At 46.4% G+C, this 15,963-nt stretch overlaps 1 protein-coding gene across 1 annotated transcript in view; it reads left to right on the top strand.

The window, feature by feature from the left end:
* Positions 1–3,874: 3,874 nt before the first annotated feature.
* DCDC2 (doublecortin domain containing 2) overlaps positions 3,875–15,963 on the top strand; it is a 163,358-nt gene continuing 151,269 nt past the window's right edge. The window contains exons 1-3 of the mRNA XM_078446586.2: positions 3,875–4,037; positions 4,745–5,136; positions 9,644–9,698. Coding sequence (XP_078302712.1) covers positions 4,844–5,136; positions 9,644–9,698 — 348 coding nt within the window. The 5' untranslated portion in view covers positions 3,875–4,037; positions 4,745–4,843. The remainder of the gene's footprint in view (positions 4,038–4,744; positions 5,137–9,643; positions 9,699–15,963) is intronic.

A 15,963-nucleotide genomic window follows, 5' to 3' on the forward strand; every position in this document is an offset into this window, starting at 1 on the left:
AAACTGAAAATTATTTAGTACTTACTCTAATGTATATATTACATATATATCAGCCTCTGTGCTAGGCACTGGGGATATATGGATGGATAAAATGGACACAAGTCTTTTCCTTTAGGGTATTTATATGTCTACACATATAATTATAGAAAGACTAAACATCTAATTATACAAAGACAAAAATTAAACATGTAATTATACAAAGGTTTATCATTACAATCAGTAAGAACTGTGGAGGAAAATATAAAATATGTGCAGAGCTATTCTGATCTGGGAACTGAGGTAGTAAATCTTTCCTGGGGAAATAACATTTAATTGGGACTTGGTTGCAAGGAGCCAAAAAGGCAGTGGGGGATAATGAGCTGTAAAGTATGTGCAAAGGAATATTCAAGGACGTGGAAGGATAAGGCTTGACTTTGGGAAGCCGCAGGGAGAATCGAGCGAGAAGAGAATGGGATTCGAGCATTATAAGCCAGCAAAGCCAGGCTGTTGTGATCACTGTTGATGATGTTGGATATTATCGTACAAAAAACGGGGGACATCCAATAAGTTTTCAGCTGCAAAGTGACATGATTAGATGTGTGTTTTCCAACAGTCTTCCAGGCTCTTCTGTGGAGAATGGATAGTAGGGAAACACAGGTGGAGACAAGGTGACATTTTAGGTGATGATGGTGCCCTGAATTCAGAAAGTGGAAATGGATTTGGAGATGTACGAATGGATTGACTCATCAAGAAATATTTGAGAGGGAGAATGGATAGAACTTGGTGACTAAAGAAACATTATATAAATTTTTTTAAATGTTTATTTATTTTTGAGAGAGAGAGAGAGAGAGAGAGGGAGGGGGAGGGGCAGAGAGAGAGGGAGACAGATTCTGAAGCAGGCTCCAGGCCCTGAGCTGTCAGCATAGATCCCGACCTGGGGCTTGAACTCACAGACCTCGAGATCATGACCTGAGCTGAAGTTGGACACTTAACTGACTGAGACACCCAGGTACCCCTGAAGAACCCTTATAAAACTCGGGGTGCAATGTGGTCTGGTTTCAGCACGGTATTACATTGAAATAATAATTTATTATTTTTTAAATTTTATTTAAAAATTTTTTAATGTTTATTTTTGAGAGAGAGAGAGACACACACACACAGAGTGTGAATGGGGGAAGGGCAGAGAGAGAGGGAGACACAGAATCTGAGGCAGGCTCCAGGCTCTGAGCTGTCAGCACAGAGCCCGATGTGGGGCTCGAGCCCATGAACCATGAGATCATGACCTCAGTCAAAGTCGGACGCTAAGTTTACTGAGCCACCCAGGCTCCCCCTTAAATTTTTATTTTAGAGTGAGAGAGAGCATGTGCACCTATCTGTGTGCACATGAGTGGAGGAGGGGCAGAGAGAGAAACAGAGGGAGAGAGACAGGGAGAGAGAGAGAATCCCAAGCAGGTTCCACAGTCAGTGAGGAACTGGACCTGGGGCTCAATCCCATGACTGTGGGATTATGACCTGAGCCAAAATCAAGAATCAGACACTCAACCAACTGAGCCAACCAGGCTCCCCTACCTTGAAATAATTACTATTTCCACAGTAAGACAGAATCAGAAGCATTTCAGAAATTTATTCAGGCTCTTGAAGAAACGCCAAATACCTTTATGGCAATATTTTTGATGCACAGTAAAACTTCTTTGAGAATCTCTTGCCATCTCTCACTCCCGATATCTCACACCTAGGAAGAAGCATAGTTTTGTTTCTACAAAACTCTCCTGTGTGCGACCGCTCGAACATTCCCCAGCATCCACCTGAGGTGGCTTCCCATTCCACCTCAGCCCTTCGTGATCAGGGTTTCTGTAACCTTTGTGGCTTCTGAAATCCTCCCTTGGCTCAGTTTTGGGTTTCTGCATAAGAGGGGACAGCTCCCAAACGAATTCAACAAACAGAAGGAGCAGAGAGACTGAATAGGTGGCTATGTTGTTGTGTCTCTGCAGTTAAATGTGTTCTGTGAGGAAGAGAAATGTGCATGTTCAGATGGGTAGATGAGGGTCCATTTATGGAGACAGAGAATATAGGAAAAGAGGTGGTGTTGGTGAAAACATGCGATCATGTCAACGTGTTGAGTCTAGACTGCCTTTTGATAGCGTGGGGTAGCTGTTCAGGAACACGGCTGCTGAGAGCTGCCTTCTACTGCCTTGTGAGAGGCAGTTGTTAAATTTTCAAAAATCTCAAACATAGCCACTAAAAAAATTAAATTGTGGAAATGTACAGTTAAATAAGTTATATTAAAAACAAAGGTAATAGATGCTCAAAATTCATCACCACCTTTATTTTACTATTATCTATGAAGTTCCATGTCTAGTGTAATGATATGGTAGAAATACCAAATAATGGCATGCAACCGTGCATCTCTTGCCTTCAGTGACCACAAATTGGTAGCTGGAAACCAGCCACATTTGCAGTATTTTAACCACAAAAATTGGCAAAAGCTAGGAGTCAAGGCCTTCCCCTCCCCAATAGCCAGTAATTAGATACTAAGTGGTCCAAGGGTTGCTCGGTTTACTGCCTTCCATCCCTCAAAACAGGTATTCTGTCTTACTTCTCGCTTGGTAGCATATTTGCACAGATATTTTCCCTGCTCATTCCTGCAACCTGTACATTGTTTATAACTGGTTCACAGAATTCCTTTCTCTTTTTTTTCTCTGCATTATTCCCTTGTCTTTGGTCTTCTTTTGAAAACTGTTAAGTTTCAGGACGCCTGGGTGGCTCAGTTGGTTGAACCTCTGATTCTTGATTTTGGCTCAGGTCATGATCCCAGGGTCATGGGATCCAGTCCCCCAACAAGCTCCAAGCTGAGCACGGAGCCTGTTTGGGATTCTCTCTCTCACCCTCTGCCTCTCCCCTGCTCACACTCTCTTTCTTCCTTAAAAAAAAAAAAAAAAAAAAAAAAAAAAATTTAAAAAGAAAAAAACCTGTTCACTTCCAAGGAATTAATGTATTAGGAAATTTTAATAAAAATGTTTCTGCTCCCTGGACTGCAATGTTTTACACGTTCACTTTTTAGATTACTATGACACGGTGGTCAAAGTAGTTCTGGAATCCCAGAGAACCAGGTTTGAATTTTTGTGTGTGACCTGAGGTAAGCTTCTTTGGCCTCTCTACCTCTCCCTTTCCTCATCTGAGGAAAGAATCATACTTACCTCTGAAGGCTATTGTGAACATCAGGCAGTTTACTTAAAGTCCCTAACACAATGCCTGCTACATGCAAAAACATTCAATTAATGGTAGTTATTATCAGTATTACTTTTACTCATATTTGATGCAAGAGGAACAGCGGGTGATGAAATTTGCACATGACAGGTAGCAGCAAGGTCTCAGGAGGAATAAAGGGAATCCTGGCAGGAATGAGCTGAAAGGGTTCAACTTTTTAAAGAGAATTTTCTTGGTCCCACAAGACATATGTCCCAGACTGCAATGGACAACACCTCTTTCCTAGAATTCTTAAAGCTCCCCTCCCCTGTCGCACCCAGGCATTGATGCAAGGATGTGGGGTCTGGGGCACAACAGCTGTTCGGCCATTTAGCCTTCTAAAGTTAGGCGGTGGTAGGCGCGCAAAACATCTCAGATTGTCCTCTTTACCGCCGTATCGCCAGCTTCCAGCATAGCGCCTGGCACACAGTAGGCGTCCATTCGGAGAATGACCGCCCGATAACCCAGACTTTCCCTCCACCCCCGGCCCCAACCCTCACTTCTCCACTCTCTCCCCGGAGCCTGCGGGCAAAGCCCGAGGGGCTCGGGCGCGCGCACGGACTCGTTCGCGGACTCGGCTCCGCGCGTGGCTGCAGTTGCTATGGAAACGGCGAGAAGTAACAAGTCCATCCCCCCCCCCCCCCCCCCCCCCCCGGGGCGAGGGAGGCCCGCGGAGACAACGGCAGCGGAGGAACAGCGGGAGCGCCGCGCCACCGCGGGGTTGAGCGCTGTGCCGGCGGAGCCGCCGCGCTGCGCCCCCTCCGGGCCCGCCCGAGCCGCCCCTCCCCCAGCCGGCCCTCCAGTGTCGCCAGGTACCCCAGCGGCGGGCGGCCCCACCCCACCCACCGCCTCCCGTCCTGGGACTCGGTTGCGCGCCGCTGCCCACAGTGTTCAAACGGTGCCCACGGGACCTTGGCCGGCGGCGGCGCGGAGGGTCGCGGGAGGGGGCGAGGGGTCCCGGAAGCTCGAGCCTCCCCCATAGCCCTCAAGTTTTCTCTCTCTCTCTCTCTCTCTCTCTCTCTGTCTCTCAGTGCACGTTAGGCTATTACTTTTCAGCAAATAAAAATCTGGGCAATTCCAGGCAGAACTTAATTGCTTTCACTTGGGGGAGCAAGCAGGAGACAGAAGTGAGGAAGCAAGGAGAGAAAAGCCTTTTGGAAAGAGTAACACGAATATGATACTAGAAATGGAGCTTGGGCATCTTTCTAATCCGTGTGTGCGTGTGAGCGCGCGTGCCCACCTCTCGGTCCGGCGCCCCCTCCGCTTGCCTGCGTAAAGCCCCTCGCGCGCTCCTGTCCGGCGGCGGCTGCACCTGGGCTCGGCCGGTGGCCTGCGAAGCAGGTGTGGTGCGTGCACGGCGAGCGCTGATTGGCTGTCCAGACTTTGGTGAAATACCTGGACGTGGCCCGCGAGTCCGCAGCCCGCAGGGTCTCGGCTGGGTGCACGCCAGGCGCCCTGGAGCTGCTCCTTTTTTTTTTTTTTTTTTTTTTTTAACCGCGGGCTTGTCTGTTTCGCGTAGGTTTCAGGAAGCGACACCCACGGGGTGCGTGCTGTGAGGCCGCCGGGCAGCAGAGGCGCCTCCCGGGAGGAGCCAGCCGGGCGGCGTCCCGCGGGGAAGATGAGCGGCACCGGCGCCAGGTCCAGCCACCTGTCCCAGCCGGTCGTGAAGAGCGTGCTGGTGTACCGCAACGGGGACCCCTTCTTCGCCGGCCGCCGCGTCGTCATCCATGAGAAGAAGGTGTCCAGCTTCGACGTCTTTCTGAAGGAGGTGACGGGCGGCGTTCAGGCGCCCTTTGGAGCCGTCAGGAACATCTACACCCCGCGCACCGGGCACCGCATCCGGAAGCTAGACCAGATCCAGAGCGGGGGCAACTACGTGGCCGGAGGCCAGGAAGCCTTCAAGAAACTCAAGTGAGTCTGTCTGTCCCCACCGCCGCCCACCACTGTCCGTTGCATGAAAGTGTGGGGTTGGCTTGGGGGAAGCAGTGAGCCCCGCCTCGCCCACCCTCGGCGTGTCCAGGGGCTGTGAGTGCGCGGAGCCCCTGCTGCAGGTGGGGTGGGGGGTTGAAAGTGTGACCGGAGAAGGAATTTCACTTGGGTAGCAGGAGGAACAGGAATCTTAGAAAAGTATTCAGTGACCAGACTGGTCATTTAGCACTTTCCGTTGTTTATCTTTTCCTCTTTTTTCCTTTTTCTTGGAACCTGTCTTTTTGAGTTTAAAGATTTCTTAAAGATTATTGAGAAGTATTGGATATTGTGCCACCAGAGGAGAAAATTGTTTTCTGCATTTCACCCCCCTACTGTTTAAATTCTTCCAGACTTGCATTCCGAGTAGAGCTGACCACGCCCCCACGGTTGTGACCCTCTCCAGCCCGCACAGCCTGCACGTTTATGCTATTAGCCTTATGTTTGGAAAAGCTTATTGGCTTACTGTGTTTGTCTACAGGTCTGTCTCTAGGTACTTGAGGGCTAAGACCTTCAAGCACGGGGGTCACTGTTGGTGCTTATTCCCAGGTCCTGGCAGAGAGGTCGCTCATAGTAGGTGTTCAGTGAGTGAGCAAACTGCTTAGGTCTGTGAAGAGAAGGATGATAAGATGTGACTGCTTGCCTTTAAGAGTTTACGATCTAACAGGAGAGAGACTACATGCACACAGGAGTAACTGCGCTTAGAAAAAAAATAAAGTCCTGTGGAAGTTCACAGTTGAGGGAGATTATTCCTGGCGGAGGTGGGTATTGCAGGGCAGGTAGATTTTTAATAGTGCATAGTTTTTTGTTTTGTTTTGTTTTTACTGTGTTAATTGAAATATATTTCACATAGCATAAAGTTCACCTATTTTAATCGTTTCTGTTAGGTTCATGGAGTTTTGCAATATCACTACAGGCTAATATTAAAACATTTCCATCAGTCCAAAATGAAACCCCATCCCAATTTCCCTTTCTCCCCATCCTCTTGATGAGGGAACTTCGGGCAAGCTGAGGGCAAAGGACAGACTGACAGTCCTGCCCCTTCCTCCCCCACCCCCAGGTGGAGTATGTGTGATATTCCTCAGACACTCCTGGCTACTCAAGAACAAAGGAAAGGGGTTTAAGTGTTTGCCTTGGTGGTGGAGGAAACTAAGGCAAATGAGAAATTAAATTCCCTTACTGCCTACAGCCCATTGACAAGTCCTTGAAACTAACAGAGTAACCTCCTTCTAGGAGCTCATCTGCCTGGATGATGACACTTTGCTGGGGGCAATAGGGAATCTTGGCTTAACAGTATCCTGACCCCCGCCCCCCAACCCCCCAGGATCCTGTAAGTCTACTTTAACATATAAAATTCCTTTGGAAACGTCCTTTATCTCAACTCTGCCATAAAATATATGCTGACAATCATACTTCAAGCTTATGGCCCCTCATATACATCTGAAGGGCCTCATGACTTGAGGTTTTACTAAACAGTAGTAAATGGCATTTTCCTAACAACAGCTAGACCCTCAAAGTTCTGGAAACCTTGCGTCCAAAATATCTTAGAGACTTACTCTATCCCTAACCCCCTCCCAACCTGAGGGCATATAATAATCGGTTACCCGTCACAACCCCAGTGCAGCCCTTCCTGCCCACGGGTCCTGTCCCTGTGCTTTAATAAAATCACCTTTTTGCACCAAAGACATCTTCAAGAATTCTTTTTTGGCCGTCAGTTCCGACCCCCCCCCACCATCAGCCCAAAACCCCATCCGTCTGGCATCTGCTAATCTATGCTCTGCCCTCTATGGATTTGTCTGTTCTGGATATTTCATATCAATGGAATCACACAATATGTGGCCCTTTGTGTTCCTGGCTTCTTTCACTTGGCCTGAATGTTTCCCAGACTCATGCATATTGTAGTGGGTATCAGAACTTCATTCTTTTTATTGTTGAAGAATATTCCATGGTATGCTGTGCCACATTTTGTTTCTCCATTAATCAGGTGATAGATATTTGGGCTATTATGAAATGATGCTGCCAGAAACAATCGTGTGCAAGTTTCCACTTTTCTTGTTTATATACCTAGGAGTGGGATTCCTGGATTGTGTGGAAACTTTATATTTCATAGCTTTTAATATATTTTAATTGAAATTGAGCTTGGGCCTCAGGATAGCAAAAACTATCTTCAGCGTAAAGTGTGTGCTTGTGAATTCTGGTTTTAACTGTATAGAAATATTTTCCCAAATATCACTAGTGTCGTCAGATACCATTTTTCTTTTCCTAAATTTGCTTAAACTGAGTTCTGAATGTTCTGCCTTTTCTTCTGCTGGACATTCCTTTTATGCAAGGTGAGGGATACATTTGGATTTCGTTTTCCCTTCTTGGAAAGCTCCTTTACTCCTTTAGCACCCTTTGTCTAACTTCATAGAAAAGAACTAAGTGAAACGATGCGCGAGACACTTAGATCTTGAGTCTCAAAATCAGACCTGAGACTGAGCTGATCGTTAGCTGTGTATCCTTGAGCCACGGGACTCAGCTGGTGCCTCTTCCTGATGCAGACGAGGAACGTAAACCGTTCCTACCTCCCAGGGTTGTTAGAAAAGCGAATGGTGTGGACGTCAATGTGCTTTGTGAACACCAAAATGTCATAGAAAATGCAAACCATCTGTACGTCCAGTTCCTTCCATCACGTACTTTGTTGATTTTTCTTTTATTAAATAATTCCTGTAAAAAGCAATGTCATGGGAATGGAAGTATATTTCAGAATCTATTAACAGCTCAAAGTTGCAGACTCACTTTTGTAACTCCCTGTGTTTTTGGTTTACTTGGCCCTGCCCACTCAAAAGATAAAAAGAGGTCCAGTTCCAAACCAAATAGAAAGGTCACTTCAGAGTCATTATGTATAGGTAAGAGATCTGCATGGTTGTTTTTGCTTTTAGTTGACATACAAAAACACTGAGTTTGTCATGACAGGTTCCGTTGCTAGTTTTCCATGCTGACGGATGAATAGTGGATTCATTTCAGTTAAAGGAGTAGTATCTATGGTTATCATGATTAGAAGCCAAGAAGATTTAAGTAATGAATATATTTGAAGCTTAGCAGTTGCAAGTTTACCTAACGGTTGGGGCAACTGGCAGAACAAAAGACAGGCCAGAAGATATTGAGGGTAATTTGTGTCATTTAGACCCTAAATGATGTTGGAGAATTTAGCATTGGTGGAAAAATAGTACTCAAATGAAAATGATCATCTTCCTTCTTGAATTTCTTTTACTCAGATTTTCCCTAATATTGTTGAAACCATAATTAAACTCGAGGTAGTTATTAAACTTTTATTGTATAGCACAGGATTGTAAAGGTAGTTATTTTCCCCAAAGTTTTCCTATGCGTTTTTGGAAGTTGACTCTGCTTCGTTAATCTTGTGGATCCAGGATCGCTTTTCTTCACATGACAGTTAACATGTTTTGCTATTATGTCAGAAAGCAGTCCCTCCCTGCCTATTTGCAAAAGAGCCATGTTATTGCTAAGCAAAGGGAGTTCTGCACTGCCCTATGTAAACACTACATGTAAGAAAAATGTAATTTCCAGTGGTATTGATTAACTGAAGCATCCTATCCCAAAATGGAAGCAAAATAATAAAACATAGCTATAATTAATCCTAATATAAACTTTTTTTTTGCAACTCAGCGATTACAGTAATTGAGGTATCTGTCTTTGTATTTATGGTTATAAATTAAATGCTAGATTTATACTTTTTTATACTGAAACATTTATTTAGCACCTGCTCTGTATGAATCACAGTGGGGACCAGATCACAGTGGTGGACTTAGGGCTTGACATTGACCAAAGTATACAGTGTGTAGAATGATCACTAGTTAATATCTATAGCAAGTAGCAATGGAGTAATAGGGGTCTCCAGAGGTTAACTAGTCCAGCGATGTGCATTTTACCCGAACCAGTGCCTAAACCATCCCACATGGCTGAGCATTTCTGTATCATGAAGGTGCTTTCAAAGGGGAGAAGATTCCCCAGGGTTTCACAGATGGTCTAATGCCGTGCTATAGCAGTACTTTCTTTGTTTTGACCTAAAGGCTGTGTTTAATGGAACCATTAAGCACCATCACAGGCAAACCACTCTTTATGTCAAAATTGACATAAGAATTAGAAACACCACATATATAGTCAGGGGCCAAATATTGTTGGGGGAAAATGTCCCCCCTAAGAAGTATGTATTTCCAAGCCTTCAGTTTCATTGAAGTTGAGACCAGAGGACATATATCCGCTCTGGTTGTTGGTACTGAAAGCAGTTCCTACCACCACAATTGCTTTTAATTAGTAGCCACTGATTTTTTGCTTTAGGCATAAGTATTTCCTATGGCTTGCTTTGCTTTTTAATAATTTTTAGTAAGAAAATTATATAACTGACTCAAAAGCAATAAAAGAAACCCTTATTGTTTTTCTTTTTCTCCCCCAGTTACTTGGACATAGGAGAAACCAAGAAAAGACCTATGGAAGTTGTTAACACAGAGGTAACCTAAATCACATTTTGAAGGTTCAAGTTAATAACAGGTGCCATATTTCTGGGTCTTAGAATTTGGATGACATTCTAATCGTTTATAGACAAAGGTATAAATTTTTCAGGTTTTGCTTATGTTCTAGCTAATGAATGACCACTAGAGTTTAGTATCTGTAGCAAATACAAAGTGCATTAGTGAATTGGTTCTGGGTGTAATTTTGTTTGAACGATCCACTACCGTTCAAAGTAGGCTGCCTTGCTTGAAATTGGTGACCGAGGCTGAATTTCTGGGCTAGAATGTGAGATGTGTGAATTCTTTAAAAATGAGCATCTATTTGCTCTGGATTCTGGGTCTCCGATGAAGACGTTGTGCCTGGCAAAGTGCAACAGGTGTGCAATGAATCTTTCTAATATACTTTTTAAAAAACGATTGTCCTTAATAAGGGAAGCATTCACCAGGATTCTCATTAACTTCTAATTGTTCTTGCACTTCGGAGCAGTGGCCGCTGTTTTCTCTTTAGCAAGGTCTGTGCCCCAGCCACACAGACCAGACTCTGATCTAGCAATGCACATCTTCCCTGTGAGGAAACTCGCCCCTTCCCTTCAGCCAGGAGACTGTATCTCTTTCATTCTGTTTCTAACTGGTGACTCCCTCCACTTCTTTCTTCTTGCTGCATGGACTGTGCTGTGCTAATAACCCACAAAGACTTCCAGAGGGGATAAAGAGGAAGAAGGAGCAGAAATTTGGGTTTGCAGAGGAGTTGGGAGAGGTGGCGAGAAACAGCGTGTCTGTGCTCGTGGACTACCCAAGTCCTCCCCTTCCACTTGTTCCCCTGGGCCCTCTGCCCCACTTCTGTCCTCCCCTGTCCACCTTCCTGGTCTGGATGAGTGTGTTTTCATCCACTGTACCGTGCATTCCCAGCCTCATCTTCAACACAGAGACCTTCCTCCCCAAAGTCCACACCATGACCACCCTCATCGCCTGCTTTGAGCAAGGGGAGTCCCTACTTTCATTGCCAGAAAGGGAGAGTTTTCTGTTCCTGGCCCCCCCTCCCCAAAGGGAACCGTGAATGTACTTTCCTGTAAAGGTATCGCTTCAACAGTTGGTTCTACAGTGTTCTTACTGTTGTTTTGAGGTAACACGCAAGCTCTTGTGAGTTGTTCTGAGAGCCTAACTATTACGTGTGTAGTTCTTACTGTGGGGAAGTACCTCTCTCTTTTCCACAGCCAATATACAGTCAAACTTTTAGAATTCAACAAGTTGGAAAGTTAGAGGATGATCTATGTTCAGAATTTGACAACAGACTTGATAGACACTGGCCTTTCACAAAAATTGTAGATGCTGTTTTCTTGCTCTAAGGGGGTGATTCCATTCAACATTCGTGTCTTTGGAGAAAAGCTTGCCCACTATGTTAAAGTCTATTGGTGACCCCTGTTCTTTGGAGGAAGATAGCCTATCTTATTCCCAACCACAGGGAGGGGTTCACAGAATCCTTGAAGTCGGTCCAGAATATGAATACCTAGTACCGGAGGGTAGAGAACAGTTTCAAAGGGGAGACGTTTCAATGCTCATTCAAAGATGTCCCAGTATGAAGGGTGAGTCAAATTGCTTATCAGAATTGGGGGCATTTCCCTCAAGTCTGAGGTCATGTCATACTGTTAGAGTTGTCTGGGCTGGGTACGTAATAAAGGCCTTGACACTAATGCACATGATTCAGTTATCACAATTGCTTAAAACATTGGTTCTAGGAATTCCCGGTACGTGGTACTCTAGGAAGACCCTTGTAGTTCAGTTGGATGTGTAGCACTGTGTCCTAGCCACCGTGGTCCCATTTGCACACGTGGCAGGAAGCCCAGGCAGCGGGCGCTGGGAGTTAGTGGCACTCCTTCCCTTCTCCCAGAGCGTCCTCACCCACGTCCATGATATGACCTGGGTGCTCTTTAGATAGTTCAGAATTCAGACACCATGGTATCCACTTGCCGACCACAGGTCACGGTAACAAGAAGGTACAGGTCACTTTGACATTGGAAGTCCTTTTGTGGTTTCTGTCATTGCTTTTCTGTTCCACGAGGCTCATCTTTGAAGAGACACTGACAGGACAGCCAGGCCTGTTCTTGGTGGTCATATCACTGGGACGGAGAGAGGCAGACCTCTAATGGACCTCTTCTGCTAACCCCGAAGAAGTCCATGGTGTTATTCCGCCAACACTTAGGGTAGCAGGAGGAAGTGGGGGTGAAACAGGAAGAAAGGGGAAAAAGAAAAAGGAGATAGGAATTAGAAAATGACAAGGTGGCTATGTGGTGGTTTGCACCTGCTCCAAGGTGAGATAGCACTGTGGGCTCAGAACAGACTTCTAATGCCTCCCTACATGCAGGTCTTGTTTTTACCAATATCCAGGTAACGAAAGCTCCTGGACTCTGCTTGTACTCTTGCCCCCAGTCCTCAGCCACTGAGGACCTTGGTAGCATATCTCTTATTTACATTCCCCATCTTCTCCTTGCTTCCTTCTCCCCTCCTCTCAGCCCAGGTGCAGATCTCTTGTGATGTGTCCACGTTCCAAGTCAACTCACCAGTGTCTCTCTTTCCTCTGTCACCTAAGCAGAGGAGTCCTCTGTCCTTCAGTGCTAGAAGCCTCTGGTCTGCATCTGGGACACCTTTTGTCTCTTCCTTACCAGCCTGCACTGTGCTCTTGCCTTTTTGCTTCACCCGAATGAGCTTTTTCTTACTTTTCCAATAACTGCTTTGCTTTCACGGGACTGGATGCCCATACCGAGCAGCATGGTGGGCAGAGCGCTGGGGGGTGGGGTGGGGTGCAAAACTCAAGAAGACCTGGGTAACCCCTCACCCTGAGGAATAACAGTCTTACCGAAAAGATGGATATAGAAACATCTCTAGTACCACCTGATAAGCGATTTCATTTGTTAGGGATTCAGTCCTGTTCGTGTCGCGTGTTGAGCTGTTTAAGTGCTTTTGACCCCATCCTGTTGTGACAAAGCCATTCGTGAGCCCTTCAAGTGGAAGCTTCCTTCTTTGACGTAGTGTTGTAGATCTTTCCAGTCGTCCTGTGCTGTATTTCACCCATGTAGTGGCATCCTTTAGATTGTGACATTCTTAATGTCACTCTGTTACTGTGTGGGAGGCCTTGGTGTACGTTATATAGGAGGGGACTAGCAGACAAATGGCTACAGAACTCAGGTGCTATGCTGGGGGCCGGTTGGGGGGGGGGGGTGTCCAGGCAGAAGTGAAGACTTCCCTGCTCTTTCTTTTGGGGGATTTGGGGTCCAGGGGAGAGGACTGGGGAGCAAACCCACCATTGTTACCCAGGGCCCGGGTGCTGGGCTAGAGGTTTGCTGGGAGGACTGTCGAGTTGCAGGTGCTAGGTTTAGGGTTATGGGTCAGGGTCGTTTCTTTTCCACCTGCTTCTCTTAAGTTTTTGAGAACGTCTCTTCCTACAACTTGATTAAGGGAGATTATTTAATGCTCCCGTCTGTGTAAGAGGCACAGCGTGTCTCCCACTAAAAGAGTGGAAGTCAACCGGGGATAGAAGAGAGCGGACCCACGGCAAGCCGGCCGCAAAGTGAGCGCACGATGTGGCTTCTCCCACAGTTGTGCTGTGCGCCAGCCGTAAGATGCCAAAAGGACCCCTCTTTCAGTGATTCCCGCCCTTTTACCGCTGACCTTCCAGACCTGCTTTGCGGTGCCCGTATTTTCCTGGGGATCTCGAATCGCTGAACCGCCTTCGCCTCATCACCACCCCCGCGTTATTCTCCGCTTCTCCTCATCTCACCTCCAGACCGCGATCCATCCAGAACTGAATCTGCTTCCCTGAGACACTTCCTCGGACTCCTCCGAGGAGGACCCAAACCTTACCTAAGATGCTCCCCTCCCCCAGTCTCAGCCTCCCTGCGCTTTCTCCAAGGGCCGCCCCTTGCTGCACTAAGTCAATGAATGCGGTTTCGTGGGACCGCAGGTGGGTTCCTGTTCTAGCTGCTTAGGCTCGGCAGCGTGCGCGTGCGTGCGTGTGCGTGCGTGCGTGTGTGTGTGTGTGTCAGAGCTGCACCTTCGGTTGTGAGTCTCCGGGAGGTCTGCGGGTTCTGCGCCGAACCCGGCAGAAATGGGCTGGTAATGGTTGTAATTCCCTACAGTCCCGCATACTCCTTATCAACAGTTAAGGGAGGCGTCTCGTGCCTCCTGCGTGCCTCACGTCGCACGTGAGTGGGATGTTGCTAATGACTAAGAGGTCTTCCCGGCCACCGTCTATTTCGATTTTGTTTCAGGGATAAAGTTAGTTGCAGGTAAACCTTTGTTTGTGTCCTAAGACACATTTATTGTCTCTGGAGCGTAATTTGGAGCCATAGTAAATGAACGTTACTCAAGTAGCCAGGGTTGATTGTGTGCCCACTGTGTGCCAGGCGGTGTGCCCCTGACCCACGAGCCAAGCCGCAGGGCCCCTGTCCTCATGGACTGGACGCTCTTTAGCTTCTCTTGCTTGCTGTGGTTGACCTTAACTCCGTAGACTGATCTTTGTTGAAGAACTTGTACATTTCCTAAGTGGGGGGGGGGGGGCTTGTTTGGAGGGCTAAACAGTTTTTGAACTGAATATCAGACTTCCTTGTCCTTTTTTTTTTTAAAAATTTTTGAACGTTTTAAATTTATTTTTGAGAGACAGAGAAAGAGCATGAGTGGGGGAGGGGCAGAGAGAGAGGGAGACACAGAATCTGAAGGAAGCAGGCTCCAGGCTCTGAGCAGTCAGCACAAAGCTAGACACAGGGCTCGAACCCACGACCCGTGACATCGTGACTTGAGCCGAACTGAACCACCCAGTGGTAACCGACTGAACCACCCAGGCACCCCCAAACTTCCTCATTCTTAAAGGTACATTGGTCTCATGTTCCAGTTCAGGCTCTGGTCTTTGACCTTCCTTGTTGGCTTCCTCTGTGGGAGTCTCCCTCTGTGGGCTCTTCTCAACCCCCAGTGAAAGTTTCTATCGATGCCTAATACAGAAGAACTTGGAGCTTTATTTTATTTTCTTGAATACTGCTCATGTGTGTTCTCAGAGTCCTCAGAAAAGATAATTTTTACCCCCTTACATTTATATATATATATTTTTTTAATTTTATGTTTATTTATTTTTGAGACAGAGAGAGACAGAGCATGAACAGGGGAGGGTCAGAGAGAGAGGGAGACACAGAATCTGAAACAGGCTCCAGGCTCCGAGCCATCAGCCCAGAGCCTGACGCGGGGCTGGAACCCACGGACCGCGAGATCATGACCTGGGCTGAAGTCGGACGCTCAACCAACTGAGCCACCCAGGCGCCCCCCTCACATTTATATTTTTTAAAAAATCAAGGATCGGTTTGGTTTTCTCCTTTTTTTATCTGTTCTTTCTCATCTGCTAGTGGAGGTGCCAGAACATGTGCAGTGACAGGCAGAGGTCACGCTGGCCTCATTCTATATGATCTATCCAGGAATGAGTGTGCCGTCTGTAGTTCTGAGAGGTGGTGCCTTAGAAAGAAATCTGCAAATTCAAATCTGAGAGAAGATCCCAGTGAATGCCTTTCCAGAGAGATGGGAGCCTCCTTGTTGGATAAGCCATCAGGTTGAATCCTCCTGAGTATGTGTCCCTCATCTTTAGACTGTTCAATTATGCAGAATTTGAGTAAACCTTGTGTCTTCCTAGTGGGGAGGAACCCTTGCAGGAGCACCTTGGAGAGGAGGAGAGGTAGGGAGAGAGTTTTCTGGAACATCAAAGCTTTAGCTCCTCTGACAAGTTTGCGATAACGGGGGGTTGTCCGCACTTCAGGTCAGCTACTCTGGTGCACGTCTTTAAGGTTTTGAATATAACCTTTAAAACTTCATATCTCAGCTTAATCATTAATGCATACTCTCTAATGAAACATACTATGAAATTTGCTACTTAAAGGCTCTTGGTTGGAAATGGGATTCTAGACATTAAATTGGGTGTAATTATTAACCATACTGTGGGGAAGGCATGGGGCTCTGTGGTTTAACTCACTAATCGTTAGCCTGGGAATTCTGGGTTCAAAGGGAGAATGACTAAATAGTTAAAGTCCTAAATATTTCTTTAACTTGGGGAAAGATTTCCAGATTATGGTAGACAGGTTTGCTGATCTAATGAGGAATCAAAGAAGATAAAGCCCACTTCAGTGAGTTCTTTCCACAGTAATTGAAGCCCCTCCCCAGTCTTTTATTTTCCCCCTTCCCCCACTTCTCTGAGGCAACTGCTAAGTAAGAGGCATTTTTTTCCAAGGATAGC

This window comes from Panthera onca, chromosome B2 (genome assembly GCF_046562875.1).
Source record: "Panthera onca isolate mPanOnc1 chromosome B2, mPanOnc1 haplotype 2, whole genome shotgun sequence".
Taxonomy (NCBI): domain Eukaryota; kingdom Metazoa; phylum Chordata; class Mammalia; order Carnivora; family Felidae; genus Panthera; species Panthera onca.